Source organism: Barbus barbus (assembly GCF_936440315.1).
Source record: "Barbus barbus genome assembly, chromosome: 38".
Lineage (NCBI taxonomy): Eukaryota > Metazoa > Chordata > Actinopteri > Cypriniformes > Cyprinidae > Barbus > Barbus barbus.
This window is the reverse complement of record NC_136716.1, coordinates 16,257,902-16,277,578: the sequence shown is the minus strand read 5'-3', so window position 1 is coordinate 16,277,578 and position 19,677 is coordinate 16,257,902. Positions and strand designations below refer to the sequence as shown.

Below are 19,677 nucleotides of genomic sequence, written 5' to 3'. Positions count from 1 at the left end.
TTCACAATCTGTTTGTTCATACTGCAATATTCTTCTTCACAGGACAGAAAGGAAAAATAAAAATTCAGTTGTAGAGAGAAAGAGTAAGCAATTTTTTACTTATCGTGGTTTGCATTACAATATCAAAGACTAAGATTAAAACATCATGTCAATATGCACAATAGACAGCTACAGGTCTTGTGGCATCTGTCATATTCTCCTTGCCTGCCTAATGTTCAAATGGCTCTCCTCCAGTATGTGTCTGCTTGAGTATCGAATATGTGAGCATGTGCATGATTAATTATTAGATTATGCTGTTCATAATTATAATATCAGTCAATATTTACCCCACCATATGCTGCAGACACACAGGGGTGCCCCTCTCCCCTCATCACAATGGCTTTCACACCAGGAGGAGGGAGCAAGCTAACGTTTGGCAGGTATCTCTCTAATGCTCTTAGCCATCTGCCAATCGCCTGGGCTCTCCCCACAAGAACATAATGTTTCTGATTACTGGGTTAATTTCAACACAGTTTGGCACAGTGGAAACTGCAATCTCTTGCTGCACAGTTAGCACGTTTGGCCGCAAGCCATCATGCTGCCAGCCTCCAGCCCGGTGTTGAATAGGTTCGGTTTTAGCTAAAGGGGCTGATTCAGAACAGTGGATCCTGGTGAATACTATGATCGTCTGTACATTCACTGATTTCTTCTTTGCCAGATTTAGGACGTCACAGATCGCTTTATGTCACAGATCAAAACTATATTTTCAACCCTTTATCAATGCTGTTTTTCCATTCATGCTCATGTACACATAACTTATCTTGTTTGTTAGTCTTTTGAACTGGCATCTGTATTGCCTTGCTTTTAGTCTCCATAAGCTGTACTGCTGCTTTCTATTTCCACAGCCGGCCTTATGAGTGAATGACCTTGGTGGGTGCATGGGGTGTCAAGTGTAGGAGAGGATAACACATGGGCTCATGCTTTTTGTGATCAGTCCAGCATTTTTTTTGTCTTTGAATATCATATCAAAAGGCCGTACAACTCAATTCATCCACACTTTCTGTTATATTTGTTGAGTTTAAGCACTTTTTGGAAGTGGGTTTTTTTTTTTGCGGGGGGGGGGGGGGGGGGGGGGGGGGTAGTTTAAAGAAAGGGGGGGTAGTTTTTAACAAAAAGTAGCCCAAGCATTGTGGAAAAAGTACAGAGGAACCAAATAAATCAAGTTTTGATTATGATATCCTCTTTTTGAGAAATGTGGTAAGAAGTTTCATTTTAGACAATTCTGAACAATACAGTTAACAATTCAAAAATCCAGTTTTCTATTTTTTCTTAATATGATTTTCAGTGCACAAGCTTTAGCGCTTTTGTTATCCGTCAACTCTCCCCTAGTGCTTTCTCAAGCATGCTGGTGCCATAACATCCCACCCCATATCCCCAAAACACACATTTGTACACGCATCCCCAGCTTGGACCTGATACCCATTTAATCACCCCATCCAGTAAATATATGGCACGGTGTGAATCAATGTCTTTTATTAATTACCAAAATTTGTATGTGTTCTGAGGGGAGACAAACGGGTCAGATGTACCTCTTTGGGCCTACAAGCAAATGGGCGAAAAACAAACAAAAAGGTCTCGTAACCAGGCGGAGGGAGTGACTCAGACACAATCAATTCTCCATGAGCTCTCAGTGGAGCTTCGAAAGCCATGGAAACAAAAACAACACTCCCAACTCAGGTTTACAGCTCAAGGACCCGTCCTGTTTATTTTCAACCTCCAAAACCAACCCTATTATTATTTCTGCAGCGGTTGGAGTTGACTTTGAAAATACTCTGTGTGGGAGGGATGGAGAAAGCTTTTTGAGTTCCATCACAACAAAGTTCACTATAAGGTGACAAAAGCGCTCTTTTTTTGCATGCGAACACCTGGCCCTTATCTAATGGCCTAATTAGTCTGTAATAAAGGAGACTAATGGTCTCTGTTCATTTAAACTAATGAAGGTGAATCACCTGGCTTTTGGCACCCTATCCCACCCACATTAAGAGTAAATGCTGAGTCCTTTAGTGTAATTATAAATAATAAAAATTCACTTCATGAAGCTTCTGCCAGATAATGATTTAAAGTGATGTTAGAATAAACTAAGACAGCTTTGTCAAATTTTGTTTGTTTTAGCTTCTTTTCTCTTGGCTCTCTCTTTCTTTTTCTGTCCTTCCATCTCCTCCTCTGTCCTTAATTCTGATCTCTTCTCCTCTCCTGCAGTGACCGCATGATTTATGCCTCTCTCCTAGTCTGAGAGTACATAAATACATATAAAGGTTGTAAACTCCCACTATCCATAAAAATGATTAAAGCACCTATTTTGGTTAAATTGGTGCCTGCCCACAACTGTGTTTGATTTTCCACCTAAACCAGAGCCATGTGACGTTCTGCTCAAGCTTCCAGGTCTACACACACACACACACACGCACACTCATACACGCCCTTCTCCTAGGGCAGGAAATGAAAGCCAGAACAGGAATGGGAATAAAAAAAATATTTGGATGTCATCTTTTGAAGATGTGCATTTTCTGATATTTAAACCCATATCTGTCTGGATGGTGCAGGGCTTCTTCTAGCATTAGACTGATTGGAGTGATCTGTTATTGGTTATTAGAGACAGGTCTGTAGCTACAGGCAAGATCTATGAGATCTTTTAACACTGAAACTGCATACAGATGTTCAGGATCAGAGTGTTACCTTTGTGTGTGTTGTATATGCCATTTTTAAATAGTGGTCATCCCTGTATGTGTGTCTGAATATGCTTTAACATGATGCTCTCCAGTCATGCCTCCTATGGGATGAATGACCTGACTTAAACCAATGAAACCCATATCGATACTTCAGTTGGAGCAGATTTGTATAAAGTGCACAAATTAATTAATTAATACATTAATTTTAATGGATAATTGATAAAGACAATGTATATGTATATTTCAAGTCAAAGTGCCTTATGAATTTAAACATTCTGGAGCCTCATTAAAGATTATTTCAGTTTATGATATGGCTCTCTAAAATATTTTACTTTCATTGGTCATTTGAGCCATCTTGTGGTTTGATATATCCTAAAACCTCCCGTCAATGATACTGCTGTGACCACTCATCCGGGTAACTGAAACCGGTGTCATGAACAATGGACATTACTGTAATATTGTTACAGATTGATTGTAAAAGACTATTTGTTTCTAAGACAATAATCATGTCTACATATTTATTTTGATGAGTATCCTTGAAATAAATGAGATTATGTTGATACAGTCATCTTCTAATAACTGTATCCTATTGTTTATGCAATGTGGTGTGACATTGAGTAATTTAGTTTTAATGACTACAAAGAATAATTAATTATTATTAAAATTAAATTATATATTTGCATTTACTCATTTAGCAGACACTTTTATCCAAAGTGACTTACAAATGAGGACAATGGAAGCAATCAAATTATATGTAAAGTAAATAAAAAAAATTATATAAAAATATATAAATAAAATAAATGAGAGTTCTTATAGCTCAAACAGTAGAGCAGGGCACTAGCGTAGCCAATGTTAACAACTTATTAACAATCCAAATATTCCATTGAAAGAGTGTTTAAATCCTCATATTTTATCAGAACTTTTGTGTGTAAAACAATGTACAGAACATTAAGTATTGCTTAAGAAGGCTCAGTTTTCTTTTTTTGTTCTCAGAGAAAAAAACATGAGAGATGGAGAGAGGGGGCTTCAGGCGTAAAAACAGTGGGGGTCTTTTGCTTGGCTCATGAAGAATGTCAGCTGGAGTCTTGATGTTAATGTAAAATCCTGGGTGAGTCCTTCAGGCACACCACTCACCTTCCTTGTTGAGGCAGAGGACCAAGGTGAAGATTCAGTATGTTTTATTCCACAAAATAAATGGCTATAAGGACAAAAACCAATAGGCACGTTCACAGACCTTAAATAACATTTGATGAACTTTTGCTATCAGTTGTACTTTATGTCCATACTAAAAATACATATAATTTTTTTTCTGCTGTAATTCTTCCCTGCTACATATGAGACTAATTACTGCTCGTTAGTATCACTGCTCTAAACTATTAGGTTCTCAGATCAACTTTAAGCTGTCACTAAACATGTATGTCTCTTTGTCCTAATATTAGAGAACAGTTAGAGTGGTCACTACACTTCACCCCCTTCTGTATTAATGCCATGGTGGGTAAGGGTTAAACACCGGGATAAGGAGGCCTACTGTTGCTGGCTAACATGCCTAGTTGGAGTTTCTGTGACCTGGGGTGCAAATCTGTCTTAACTAGGTCCTGTCCAGAGAGCAAGAGATGTAGGCTGGCAGATCCATCATTACGGGGGGTTGTGTGTCTGTCCACAGTACAGGTCATGTTTGAAGAGAAAACCTTAGTGAGAAGAATGTAAAGAGACAAAAAGAAATGAAGAACAGAAGGAAAATTCTTTTGTTTTTGTATTACAAGTATTTCATAATTATTTTATTTGATATACTATTTTTAGTGGCGAGTCCTCATTTTGACAATTTTGCCCATCCTTTATGTTGGGACAAGCTGTCACAAAAGATCAATGTGTCTTTAATAAACTATATATATTTCCTAGGCAATAACAGTGGAAACTGTCCAATATTTTTTGTAGCCAAGATTTTATGGCATGCACCTATCCTAAAAAATATTCTTTGAAGTAAAAACGGTGACAACCAGCTCCGCTCTCCTGTTTACAGTGACAGCTGGCGTTGTATTATGGTAATATTGTTAGTACTGGAACGCCTCAGGCCAGGTGAGAGAAATATTACATACAGATAAAGGATGAAGTCTAAAACCTGAAACCATCCTTGGCTGAATTCCTGCTCTGCAGTGTTTGTATCCCACCATTGTATCGTCACCATTTCAGAAGCCCAATTTCACAAGCACTTTGAATTAACCATAATTAGAATCTTGGCTTTTGACCCTTTTGAACACAAGGGATGAGGGTGTGTAAATCAGATTGGTTCTACTGTGATCAGTAACATATGTGAACTGGGAAGAAGATGAATGTGCTCATGCCAGAGTCTATATCAATGAGCTGTGGTTTATGCGGCCTGTGATCCAGGTTTAGTGTTGTGCCAATGCCAGGCCTGTGATTGATGTGTAAGATATAAACTGATTGTTGAGAGGCAAGGGATTTTCTTTCATGCTTGTATGTTTCCTGTTAAAGGTACAAAGCAAGAGCGAAAGCGCTTCCTTCCATTTCCAAGATGATTCCAAACATTTGGTAAGACATTATTTTATGCAGGTAGGGATATGTATTTTATGTTGATGTCCCTGAATATATAAAACACAGAAATCTACAAGCCAGCGTGATGGGATTTACCTATGCCCCGCATATGAGAGTCTGAAATGAGGATGTGAATGTTTGTGTGTGTGTTCGCATGCTGGTAAATGTCATGCTCTTTCTCAGTATGCTCTATCAGAAGGTATGGGACCTTGCATAGCAAAGCACTCAGAAAATGGGGAAGGAAAATATCACTCACACATTTGGCAAACATTAGGTTGCGGTGCTTTTGATCACAAATGCGAGTGTCAAGTAAAGCTCAAATAAGAAAAGATACATTTTCTTTGCAGGGAAATAAGCAATCTGCTTTTTTTAATTATATCCAGTTCAGGTGTGTGTGTGTGTGTGTGTGTGTGTTTGTCTGCATCAGTTTGCATGAGAAACCATAAAATTATTCTCAAACCTGTTTACAAATCACCATTGAGTAGTTAATAATACAAGCTCAATTGACAGCATATGTGGCATAGTTTGATTAGCACAAAAAATAATTTTGACTCGTCCTTTATTTTCTTTAACAAAGGGCATTAATCAAGGTTATGATGTTATGAAGTACTTTGGGATCATTTATGGAGGATTTAAAAGCAGAAATGTGAAGCATGTTATGTTATAAAAGCACTTACATTATTGTTCTGTTAAACTTGTGTATTTGATCCTTAAAGTCACCATTTTTTGTGGTTATTTTAGGATTTTAGACGTTATGTTGTCAGAAAAAACTTCATGAAAAGGTTAGTAAGCAAGTTTTACACTAAAATCATGTTAACGAATATTTAAATGATATACTGTGGATATACAATTAAAATGATGAATGTTGGAGTGTTTTAATTTTGACCTCATTCACTATTCACTTTCCAGTGCCTCACTATAACCTACACTCACTGGTCACTTTATTAGGTACACCTTGCTAGTACCGGGTTGGACCCCCTTTTGCCTTCAGAACTGCCTTAATTTTTTGTGGCATAGATTCAGAAGGTGTTGGAAACATTCCTCAGATATTTTGGTTCATATTGACATGATAGCATCACGCAGTTGTCGGATGCACATCCATGATGCAAATCTCCCGTTCCACCACATCCCAAAGGTGCTCTATTGGATTGAGATCTGGTGACTGTGGAGGCCATTTGAGTAAAGTCAACTCATTGTCATGTTCAAGAAACCAGTCTGAAATGATTTGACATGGTGCATTATCCTGCTGGAAGTAGCCATCAGAAGATGGGTACACTGTAGTCATAAAGGGATGGACATGGTCAGCAAGAATACTCAGGTAGGCTGTGGCGTTTAAACAATGCTCAATTGGTACTAAGGGGCCAAAGTGTGCCAAGAAAATATCCCCCACACCATTACACCACCACCACCAGCCTGAACCGTTGAGACAAGGCAGGATGGATCCATGCTTTCATGTTCTTTACGCCAAATTCTGACCCTACCATCTGAATGTCACAGCAGAAATCGAGACTCATCAGGCCAGGCAACGTTTTTCCAATCTACTATTGTCCAATTTTGGTGAGCCTGTGTGAATTTTAGCCTCCGTTTCCTGTTCTTAGCTGACAGGAGCGGCACACGGTGTGGTCTTCTGCTGCTGTAGCCCATCTGCTTCAGGGTTCGACGTGTTGTGCATTCAGAGATGGTATTCTGCATACCTTGGTTGTAACAAGTGGTTATTTGAGTTACTGTTGCCTTTCCATCATCTCTAACCAGTCTGTCCATTCTCCTCTGACCTCTGACATCAACAAGGCATTTTCGTCCACACAACTGCCACTCACTGGATATTTTCTCTTTTTCGGACCATTCTCTGTAAACCCTAGAGATGGTTGTGCGTGAAAATCCCAGTAGATCAGCAGTTTTTGAAATACATAGACCAGGCCGTCTGACACCAACAACCATTCCATGTTCAAAGTCACTTAAATCCCCTTTCTTCCCCATTCTGATGCTCGGTTTGAGCTTCAGCAAGCCGTCTTCACCACATCTAGATGCCTAAATGCATTGAGTTGCTGCCATGTGACTGGCTGATTAGCAATTTGTGTTACCAAGCAATTGAACAGGTGTACCTAATAAAGTGGCCGGTGAGTGTATATTTTTGCTTGTTGTAAAGAAATGGAGGGACAGGACAATTTTTTAAAAGTCTAAATTATGCCACAAACAGACTCAAATATGCTCAACCTGAACTGAACTGGGAATATAGTCCCCATGTGAAATATCTTTTGCGTTTTAAATAAGAAAAATGAGCTCTTGAACTGACTTAAACCTGAAAGATTCCTCAGTTAATCTCAAACCTTGAACACTGATTATGGGCACCTCCCCTTTTGAAGAAAAACAGAACAGTGGAGTATTTCCATTCTAAGTAGATCATGCCAAATTACAGAAATGTGCTTTCAATTTCACCCTTCTGAAACAATAGATGTTAAACAAGCTAGATGTTTGTCTTATGCAAGACTATACAATGCTACTCGATATCTAAAGTGTTCTGTGTGGTTTTTAGCTATTTACATGTTACTAGTATGCTACTATATTCAGGTCCCTATAAGACTCCACATATCAGTTAGAGTTCTGCCTGTTTTATTATCCATCAAATGAAAATCACAAGTCTGAGCACTTACAAAAAAATAGCACAACTCTCCTCAAAATGCCACATGATTTCAAATATCATTCATGTCTGTATAGCACTAACAGAGCAGGACTAAAGTTGTCCTGTCTTAGCAGCAGGAACATCTTGAGTTATGAAGTTTCTGTGTGTGTTGTGTGCATGTGTGTTTTTAAACAAAATGTCAGATGATGTCATATAGGCTCTGTTCCTTGGTGAGCATTTTACACTTCCCTCTGTCCTCCCTTTTTTTTTTATCAGTATTGGAGTGAAACTAGAGGCCAAATGTCATTCTGTCATATTTCAGGTTGCTTGTTCATGCAACAGCATGTGTTCTGCATCTCCCAGGAGAGTGATATACATCATAGCAATACCGCTAAGTCAGCATAGAATGCTGCCATAACCTTATAGCTTTACTTGCAGTAAGCAGCCCAATGAGATCAATGTTTTGAGTCGCAGTTTAACAAACCAGCTTAGTTAAACCATTTAGCAGCTTTGGAAATATTTCAGTATTGTTCATAATTTATTGAGCTGGACATGGTTTATTTACACATGATGAAAGCACAGTAATCTTTTCTGTTAATGTGTTTCCTAGAGAAACTAATTTGAGCTGGAGATATGTTAGGGCTTGTACCATTTTAACCATGATTTGCTACTAGCTAGTCATTTAATGGTTGCAGGGGGAGGGATACTTTCATCCGAAAGTCAAAAATCTGTGTGGTTTAACATGAGTCATCAATATTTTTTGTCTGTTTTCCCAGAGAAATAATAAATATTAAATGTGGAAATCAACTAAATGTTCATTTTGTCAGCATATTAATAGCATCAAAGCTGGATGGCTTTAGATGGTCTAAAAGATACAAAACCCATTTTTAATGCTGGTTCAACCTGGTTATTAGATAGTTCAGGCTGGTCATTATAGGTAGTGTATATGTCGTATATATATATATATATATATATATATATATATATACACGACACATAAATATGTGTGTGTGTGTCATGTTAAGGTATCAGGATTTTAACGGAAGATGAACTCTCAACAGTCAATGTCACTAGATAGATAGATAGATAGATAGATATTTCCTCTCTTGAAATCACCCATATGTGGTCTTGAAAGCCTTAAAACAAACTGCACTGGTGTTTATATTCTTGTGAATAAGCTAGGCATTCAGCAAAGAGTAAAAGAAAACACAACCTGTCAAATATCAAAGACGTTTATGGCTATGCATGCATATACAGGTCCTTTTCAAAAAATTAGCATATTGTGATAAAGTTCATTATTTTCTGTAATGTACTGATAAACATTAGACTTTCATATATTTTAGATTCATTACAACACAACTGAAGTAGTTCAAGCCTTTTATTGTTTTAATATTGATGATTTTGGCATACAGCTCATGAAAACCCAAATTCTAAAAAAATTAGCATATTTCATCCGACCAATAAAAGAAAAGTGTTTTTAATACAAAAAAAGTCAACCTTCAAATAATTATGTTCAGTTATGCACTCAATACTTGGTCGGGAATCCTTTTGCAGAAATGACTGCTTCAATGCGGCGTGGCATGGAGGCAATCAGCCTGTGGCACTGCTGAGGTGTTATGGAGGCCCAGGATGCTTCGATAGCGGCCTTAAGCTCATCCAGAGTGTTGGGTCTTGCGTCTCTCAACTTTCTCTTCACAATATCCCACAGATTCTCTATGGGGTTCAGGTCAGGAGAGTTGGCAGGCCAATTGAGCACAGTAATACCATGGTCATTAAACCATTTACCAGTGGTTTTGGCACTGTGAGCAGGTGCCAGGTCGTGCTGAAAAATGATCTTCATCTCCATAAAGCTTTTCAGCAGATGGAAGCATGAAGTGCTCCAAAATCTCCTGATAGCTAGCTGCATTGACCCTGCCCTTGATAAAACACAGTGGACCAACACCAGCAGCTGACATGGCACCCCAGACCATCACTGACTGTGGGTACTTGACACTGGACTTCAGGCATTTTGGCATTTCCCTCTCCCCAGTCTTCCTCCAGACTCTGGCACCTTGATTTCCGAATGACATGCAAAATTTGCTTTCATCCGAAAAAAGTACTTTGGACCACTGAGCAACAGTCCAGTGCTGCTTTTCTGTAGCCCAGGTCAGGCGCTTCTGCCGCTGTTTCTGGTTCAAAAGTGGCTTGACCTGGGGAATGCGGCACCTGTAGCCCATTTCCTGCACACGCCTGTACACGGTGGCTCTGGATGTTTCTACTCCAGACTCAGTCCACTGCTTCCGCAGGTCCCCCAAGGTCTGGAATCGGTCCTTCTCCACAATCTTCCTCAGGGTCCGGTCACCTCTTCTCGTTGTGCTGCGTTTTCTGCCACACTTTTTCCTTCCCACAGACTTCCCACTGAGGTGCCTTGATACAGCACTCTGGGAACAGCCTATTCGTTCAGAAATTTCTTTCTGTGTCTTACCCTCTTGCTTGAGGGTGTCAATGATGGCCTTCTGGACAGCAGTCAGGTCGGCAGTCTTACCCATGATTGCGGTTTTGAGTAATGAACCAGGCTGGGAGTTTTTAAAAGCCTCAGGAATCTTTTGCAGGTGTTTAGAGTTAATTAGTTGATTCAGATGATTAGGTTAATAGCTCGTTTAGAGAACCTTTTCATGATATGCTAATTTTTTGAGATAGGAATTTTGGGTTTTCATGAGCTGTATGCCAAAATCATCAATATTAAAACAATAAAAGGCTTGAACTACTTCAGTTGTGTTGTAATGAATCTAAAATATATGAAAGTCTAATGTTTATCAGTACATTACAGAAAATAATGAACTTTATCACAATATGCTAATTTTTTGAAAAGGACCTGTATGTGTGTGTGCTCATTTCCATTTTAGTGGCTATTCAGCAGCACTAGGGGGCCCTGCAGGGCTGCGTTAGTGTGATTGCATGATTTGTGTGTGTTACTATGGACCTTACTGTGACAGATTTAATATCAGCCTTGCCAGTGACATTGACTGTTGAGAGTTCATCTTCTGTTAAAATCCTGATACTCTAACATGACATCAATCCACAGTGACCAATAAGCACAATGTGTTCAGTGTGAAGCTGTTTTCACAGAGACTAAAAAGAAAAGGAAAAAAAAAAAGAAAAGAGGAAAGACAGGTGGACGCAACAGTTGCTGCTGTCCCTCAAAGCAATCTGGCCAAAAGGAGAGCACCTGTCTGATGTGTAACCATTTCATGAGGAGAAAAAGAGAGAGAGAGAGATAGAGAGAGAGAGAGAGAGAGAGAGAGACCGTCTCTGTGATGATGAATAAGATTTAATTATTCCTGCTTAAATCTTGGTGCGCTTTTAGGTGAATTATTAGATATGTGTGTCAGGTACACAGTTATGAGCTAAATCTTTTACCTCTTCTAACTTTTAAGAAGAAAATTGCATTGCTCAGATGTTGCTCTTTTGTAGCTCAGGAGATTTAGAGTTTAGACTTAAAGATTTCTTAGTAAGGATTCAATGATACCAAATAGGCTATCAGCCGTTTTTATTTTATTTAAAAAAAGAAAGAAAATGTACTCCAGCAATTTTACAGACATTATTGTTCACCCTAAACAAAGTAATGTTTAACAAATTTCAAAATAACAAATTTCAAATTAAACAAATTAAAAATAAACAAATGTCAAAATACTGGTAAAACACCTGGAAAAAAAATCATTATGGAAAATGAACCACTTTTCCATACTGTACAATGCCTAAATAATGTCTAAATTAACTTGAAGAATTTTAAAAAGCTAATTTTACTTTTAGAGTCTAATAATATTAGCACTGAATTGTATTATTATATTATTAATAAGGCTTATCTTTATTGGGTAGAATTTTTAAATTGGTACATCCTAATTCTCAATTTTAATGATTAACTTTGTCTTCTTAAAATTCTTAAAAAATAAAATAAAATAAAAGAGACACACAAAAATTGGTCTTCAAAGAATCTGATTAGAAATGTTTAAAGAGTTTAATTTATGAGTTTAATTTAAAATCTCTGACTTCTGATTGCAGACTTTGGTGTGTATCTCAGGAGAAAAACTGAGAATAGAGCAAAATATATTAATTTAATATTGTTTGTTTCTCCTATGCAGCAAAGAGTGATTTTTCTATCCTATGGTTTGAGTGTGTGCTGTTATAGTCACTTCTCTCTATTGGTGTGTTAGGTGAGCTGTGCCATTTGTTTTCCCCATAGCCATGACGTTGCTCTGTGTGTGTGCATGAGTCTGCTAGACTCATATGAGACATTACAGGATAGCTGAGCCTCTCTTATGGGCCACAGCTGCTCATGGCTGTTGTAGTGCCTGTGTGATGTCATCTTTAATGGACATCCATTTCCACTGGGAAACAGGAGGGAGGGAGATGATCTTCATAAAGCCACCTGCATACTGGTGCATATGTACCACTGTGTACGTGACCTCTGAAAGAGAAAGAAAGGTGGGTTGGGAAATGAATTGATCAAACTTAACTCCTTGGTGGTTTTGTTTCCAGGAGATGATAGCATTACTGGGGAACAGAAAAATCAATGATTTTTTGGAAATGAACGTGGTGTGTAAGTGTGTGTTGTTTTTGCGTTCAGGGTCAGACCTTTTATGCAAACCCTACACCGTCTTGAGTAAAGGAGAGCCCCGCTAGGGACGTAAGGTGAGACACTGGGGCAGATGGAAGGGTGACGGGTGAAGGTGTGTGTGTGCATGTGTCCGTGGGTTGTGTGTAGCAAAATAGCAAATATTATACTCTTATTTTTTCAACGGTTTCTATCTATCTATCTATCTATCTATCTATCTATCTATCTATCTATCTATCTATCTATCTATCTATCTATCTATCTATCTATCTATCTATCTATCTATCTATCTATCTGTCTATCTGTCTGTCTGTCTGTCTGTCTGTCTAACTTCTGTCCGTCCGTCCATTCGTCTGTCTATCTGTCTACAAAAAGAGCACAGCTCTAAGACTTGAGTGATGGAAAACAGCAGTAGGAGAGCCAACAGTTTCACAGGGAGGACAGAAGGAAAGGAACGAAAAGATAAAAGACTCTGGCGTGTTTTAATTATTAAACTCTACAAAAGTACTAAAGACTTGGGATAAAGGTATACTGTCAAGTGCAGAATAATCCCTCTGTTCGTTCTCCACTGGTTGTTGTCATCTTTCCTTTCCCTTTTTTCTCTGCTCCCATTTCCATCTACCTCTCTTTATAAAAACGTTACTTTCTTCTTTTCCCCTCTTCATTTCTTCCTCAGACAGAATGATCTCCTTTACCGTGTACGTGAATACATGCGAGTGTGCAGGTATGTTTCCATGTTTGTAAGCAAGCGTAATTCCACCCCCACCCTCCGCCTCATTAGGTTCATTCTGAAGGATTTGATTAAATATTTAAAGTGTGCAGCACTTTCTCTGGCATCAGGTGTAAGCCACCGCTGTAATCATAGATAACACTCTGTAATTACACTGCAGTTAACCATTTGAGTGTGTGCGTTTCTGTGTGTGTGTGTGTGTGTGTTTGAAATATGAGCACACTAAACCCTGTAATTCATGTGTACCATCCCAGTCTCCCACACTGTGTTCTCCTTGCTCCTTCTGATACACACACACACACCTTTTTTCCTGTTTCGTAATCCTCCCACAATGCCTGCATGTTTCCTTTCTCTTTCTTTGATGCTGGATAGAGTGTGCAAAAGCAGCAGAGAGAGACACAGAAAAAGAGAAAGATGGAGGGAGGAAGAGATTACACTCATTCTGAATGCAATTATGCACACAGGCGTGAATTTCATAGACATCTGTTTTGATGCTGATATGTGGATGTTTACTTAAGCTTTATGAGAGAATTTGCTAAATTTCTTTTTGTGTGTGTGTGTATATATATATATATATATATATAAAATCACATTTGACTCTCATTCAAGTAAACAATATATATATAAAATATAATACAATCTTAGTTTTGACTTTGTTTCAATTCTAAGAACAACCAGTGGTTACCACCGTGATGACTCCCTATTTCCGTTAGCTTGTTTTCCCATGGTCTCAATATAAATCCTGGTTGAAGCTTATCCCATACACGCCACAAACCAGAACCTGTCAGATAAAGTTAAATTTGAGCTCGGTTTTTACATGTGCTGTTGTTGTGTTACCTCAAATATAAGATGTTTTATAAAATATTTGTGTAGAACACCAACAGCTTATAAAATAATTTAACGCTGAAAGAGAAGAAAAAGAAATAAGTGGGCTTGAAGCTTTAAAATTAATATACTCTCCAAAAAATTATGTGTGTTCTTTCAAGCACATCTGACTTCACAAGCTACAACTGAAGCAGATATAGACAGCGGAATAGGTGCCTTAATGAGCAGCATAATTTTAACTCAAGTAGAAATAGCACACAAGAACATTTACCAATTGTGAAATGTAGGCCTATGTAGTAGCCTATATTATATATGCATATACTGTATTTATAAAGAAGACACAGATTCTGCACAAGTGTTTAATTTGTATCTACTAGACACAATACTATGTCTTGCATCTTGGCCACGGTGCCAGTTATGGGGGTGTGATAAAGGCTTCCCCAAAGTCTGTGTTCTCCCACAGAATTAACCAACAGGAAACGCTTCTCGTGCTCGAGCGAAACTGATGATACAATATATTTGTTATTTATCATTTTATTAGATTTATATAATCGCAAGTATTTTACAAAATGTTGGAAAAATGTTGGAAAAGTGTTGAACTTTTCCAAAATGTTGGAAAAGTTCCAAATGTTGAACATTGCCGCCTCTCTACCGGACGAGCTTAATCATTTTTATGCTCGTTTCGAGGCTCACAACACCACCCACACAGAGCGCACTCCCGCGGCTGTAGCAGAAGAGGCGAGTGCACTTTCCTTTTCCGTCGCAGATGTAACCCGATCCTTCCGACAGGTGAATATCCGCAAGGCTGTGGGTCCTGATGGCATCCCAGGCCGTGTGCTCCGAGCATGCGCATTCCAACTAGCCGGGGTTTTCACTGACATTTTTAACCTTTCCCTCTCTCTGTCTGTGGTTCCCTCATGCTTCAAAAAAATCCACCATTGTGCCCATACCAAAGAAAAATAAAATCACATGCTTGAATGACTGGAGGCCCATTGCTCTGACATCCATCTTCAGCAAGTGCTTTGAGAAACTCATCAGAGACTACATCTGCTCTGTGCTGCCTGTCTCACTGGATCCGCTACAATTTGCATATCGCAGCAACCGTTCCACAGACGATGCTATTGCCTTCACCCTGCACACTGCTCTCTCCCACCTGGAAAATAAGAACACCTATGTGAGAATGCTGTTTGTGGACTACAGCTCAGCATTTAATACCATAGTGCCTGCCACACTGGTTGAGAAGCTTCAGACTCTGGGACTAAACGGATCTCTGTGCAGCTGGATCCTGGACTTCCTGACAGGCAGATGTCAGGTGGTCAGAATGTGCAACAACACTTCATCCCTGCTGACCCTCAACACTGGTGCTCCTCAGGGCTGCGTCCTCAGCCCACTCCTGTACTCCCTGTACACACATGACTGTACAGCAACACAGAGCTCCAACGTCATCGTCAAATTTGCTGACGACACAACGGTGATAGGCCTGATCACTGACAACAATGAGACGACCTACAGAGAGGAGGTGAGAACCCTGACTAAATGGTGTCAAGAGAATGACCTCTCACTCAACATCGACAAAACAAAGGAGCTGGTGGTGGATTTCAGGAGACAGAGCAGAGAACACACACCCATCACCATCGACATGACACCTGTGGAGCGGGTAAACAGCTTTAAATTCCTTGGCGTTCACATCACTGAGGATCTCACATGGTCCGCTCACAAAGATGCAGTGCTGAAGAAGACACACCAACGCCTCTTCTTCCTGAGACGGCTGAGGAAGTTTGGAATGAGCCCCAGCATCCTCAGAACATTCTACACCTGCACTGTGGAGAGCATCCTGACCGGCTGCATCACCGCCTGGTTTGGAAACAGCAGTGCTGGCAACCGCAAAGCTCTGCAAAGGGTCTTGCGAACTGCCCATCACATTGTTGGAGGTGAGCTTCCCTTCCTCCAGGACATCTATGCCAGGCGGTGTATAAGGAAAGCCCGGAGGATCATCAGTGACTCCAGTCACCCGTCCCACAGACTGCTCTCTCTGCTTCCCTCAGGAAGACGTCTCCGCAGCATCCGATCCCGCACTAGCCGACTGAGGGATAGCTTTTTTCCTCAGGCTATCAGGCTAATGAACAGTCAGAACTAATACACCTACAGCATACTCCCACTTTACAGTATACCACGCACTGCACTTTAATTCAATACAGTTCAAACTGGACTACCAGTACACTAATGCACTAATACAACAAACTTTTTGCTACCACTGGATACCATCCAATGCACATCCATGACATTTGCGTATCCAGTTTATATATAATCTGCTGCATCTTCGCATATTATTGTGTGTATATGTGTACATAATGTAGAATGTGTGTTTATCGATAACTGTATGTATGTCTAATAGTACACTGTGTGTACTGAGTATATATATATATATATATATATATATATATGTATGTGTATATTACACATTGTCATCTGTATAAGTCTGTAAGTATGTATAGTAATGTTTATATGTAAATTGTTTCTGCACTGTCTGGAGCACGCTCTCAAGAATTTCACTCACCAAGGCACGTGTGCTGTGGTGATGTGACAATAAAAGTGATTTGATTTGATTTGAAAAGTCTTTTAGATGCATTAGGGAGTTAGTAGCGCCAAAAGACTATTAGCACGATAACAGATGTGTTGTGAAAATTACACCAACATGTCAACCGTGTTGCAAGTAGTTCATACACAAACAACAGCTTATGAGTCATGTGATAATGCAAGTGAATTCAGGAAAAGGTGGATAATTCAGCAGTGGACTTAAATGTCTTGAACTGTGAGTATCAAAATAGATGCTTGCGTATACGCCCCAGTTCTACAGCTAATTAGTGTATAGAAAAGAAATTGGTTAAGATGATGTGTTTATATAAAGTTTCCAATTTTGGCCTATATCAGAGCTCACATGGAAAAATGGCTATAGCAAGAGTTAGGGGGTGGCTTGCTGCTTATGGATATGCGTATGTGTATAACCCATAACTCTTCAAGGTTACATGACTGAATTTCTTCCTCTACACTTCTTTCTGCTAGTCCTTTATACATTAATTTTTTTATTTTTCCTTTCGTCTCCACAGTCCTGAAGCCGAACATGTGTTGTGTGTAATGTTTTCCCAGAGTTAAAGGCATTGCTAGGAGGTTGTGCTTGTACCTTTGGATGATGTGTAGACGAAAAGGTGTTTAAAAGGCTTTGTTTCCTCAGAGGCACACACACACACCCCTGCAGTAAAACCTGATATGGCTCTCGTGATGGAGTCTGTCTTTGGCAGGTGCGGCTTCTTGGCGCTCCTTGTAGCCTGCGGCGATGGGGCTTTTTCGTTGACCGTGCTCTGTCTAAGAGAGCTGGAGAACATTACATCGCACATTATCTCAGAACAATAGGTCATATCCTGAAAGTTTTTTTCCCTGACAACAAACTGAAAATGCAGTCTAAGCAAAGCTCTAGAAGTTGTCCTGCCAGTAAATGCATAAATTAATCATTTTCAATATTGTATATTATAACTGATATATAAAAATGTTATAAAGAATAAATAAATTAAAGAAAGCTAAAGTTGGAGCTAATTGCTCAAAAATAAAAACCTCCATAATTTAACATGCGATTTGAGATTATGAGCAAAAGGCAAGCCAGTTCTTACCTCAGTCTTTTATACAGTGTATTGCCACACTGTTCTGGCAAACAGTTTTAACTTCTCCTGATTGGCCCTTTAAAAGCAGCGCTAAGGGTGTAAGCTATAGTAAGCTTGAGCTTTTGGCTTTCTGTGCTCTGTTGAGTCAGAAATATCGATGTGTGATTTCTCTTGCCATTGTCCAAGTAAACAGCAGGTGGAAAGCCTAGAAGAAAATATCAATTCTCAGTTATCAGAGCCCTGGAGGCATGGCGGTATTGAAAACCACATGATCTCAGTGATAAATGTATAAAGATACATTATTAAAGTATGCAGTTCTGAGATATAAGCCCCTGTGTGACTGTGTTCGGTAGGATGTTTGATATATTGAATCTACCAGTCCCATAATAGAACTTGGATGCGACACATAACACGTGTGGCCCAGGTACATGTGTGAGGTCAATGAGCTGTATGCAGAACTCAACTGTCAGCTGGTAAAGGCACAGCTCATGCATTAACTTGCTGAAAAAGCTTGTAAATCCACTCAGCCGTTTAATACAGGAAAGCTCAGATCTGCTCGCTCTATTCCTTTCTTACTCTTTTTTTATTTTCTCTCTTTCTCCCTCCGGTGGCTGCATAACATGGTATTGATTATGGAGACATATGAGAGGTAGGTATTGCATTGACAGTGCTCTTCAGAGCTCTCTCACAAATAAGATGTAAAGAATTTAATGTTCCTTTCCACAACTTGTATTTCATGACCTGTAATCTGGTAACGCAGTGATACTGATGGGTTTCATTGTGCATGGCATTTTGCCTGTTTGAGATCGAATGCAAAAAACAAAATCAATTCAATGTGAAAACTCCACATTATGTGTGTTTCAAGCCAGAGAGAAATTCACTATTGCCGTTTGGAGCGCTTTAGGTAGTTGAACAGAAGAGAAAGAATGAGGCATTTACATAGTTTGGTTTAACCCTGCCAATGTTTGTGTGCTGTTTCGGCCTGTTTATTTTTCTTTTATGTTTATTTTATGGTTTCTCTGTTACCAAGACAGCCCTCTCCAAAGGAAAATGAATACGAGAGGTTTCTCAAGAGATCTTTTAAACCTGGATGCCAAATATTTCAACATTGCAAGTAACTGAAGGATACAGACCTGAACGCTTTTGGATTAGCTCCATGATTAGGCACCAAACTACACAGACCTTAATATAAAACTAGAAACAGAATGTTTTTCAAGACAAACCCTTATGTTGGCTTGACGAAACCTTGCTGGAAATATAGTTTAAAATAGTTTCAACTTTAAAGCTAGAAGGTTATGGTTTGAAGACTGTACAGGCCTTAAAGAAACAGATCAACCAAAAATGGTCACACTCATGTTCTTACAAACATGTATGATTTTTTTTTCCCAGCAGATTAGATTTTATCTATCTATCTATCTATCTATCTATCTATCTATCTATCTATCTATCTATCTATCTATCTATCTATCTATCTATCTATCTATCTATCTATCTATCTATCTATCTATCTATCTATCTATCTATCTATCTATCTATCTCTATGAATGACCACCTTTGGGTGAACTGTCTCTTTAAGGCATGGATAGTCTTCAAACAATAACCTTTGGACTTTAAGCTGAAGCTATATATTGAGATATTTTTCAAGTTATCTTCTTTTGTTTAACATAAAAGTCCATTGGGAGGGAGGGATAGATAGCTCTAGGATGAGTTTAAAATTCTGCCTAACTAACAAAAAATAAACAAGGGATTTTAATAAAGTATTTATGAACTTGTACAAAACGTATCTTTTTAAAATTTGCATTAACTAATCAAAAAAACTTTTATGATGGCTATTTTGTAAAAAACTTATTCTCTCTCTCTATAACATGTCCTCTCTCCACTCTCTGCCCCCGTTTCTCCTCCCTCATCTATCTGGTTATTATTCCTACCTGTCATCCGCTTCCCCAGCCCATACATACACCTTTCCCCTCTCTCCATTTTCCTCTCACTCT

At 38.9% G+C, this 19,677-nt stretch overlaps 1 protein-coding gene across 2 annotated transcripts in view; it reads right to left on the bottom strand.

Moving 5' to 3' along the window:
• Positions 1–17,211: 17,211 nt before the first annotated feature.
• Positions 17,212–19,677, bottom strand: part of LOC306857826 (zinc finger protein 438-like) — a 64,861-nt gene continuing 62,395 nt past the window's right edge. The window contains exons 6-7 of one of the 2 annotated variants that reach the window (XM_079398031.1): positions 17,696–17,891; positions 17,212–17,402 (exon numbers count right to left, since the gene is read on the bottom strand). In XM_079398031.1, coding sequence (XP_079254157.1) covers positions 17,743–17,891 — 149 coding nt within the window. In that variant the 3' untranslated portion in view covers positions 17,212–17,402; positions 17,696–17,742. The remainder of the gene's footprint in view (positions 17,403–17,695; positions 17,892–19,677) is intronic. The other variant, XM_079398030.1, reaches the window with a different exon arrangement.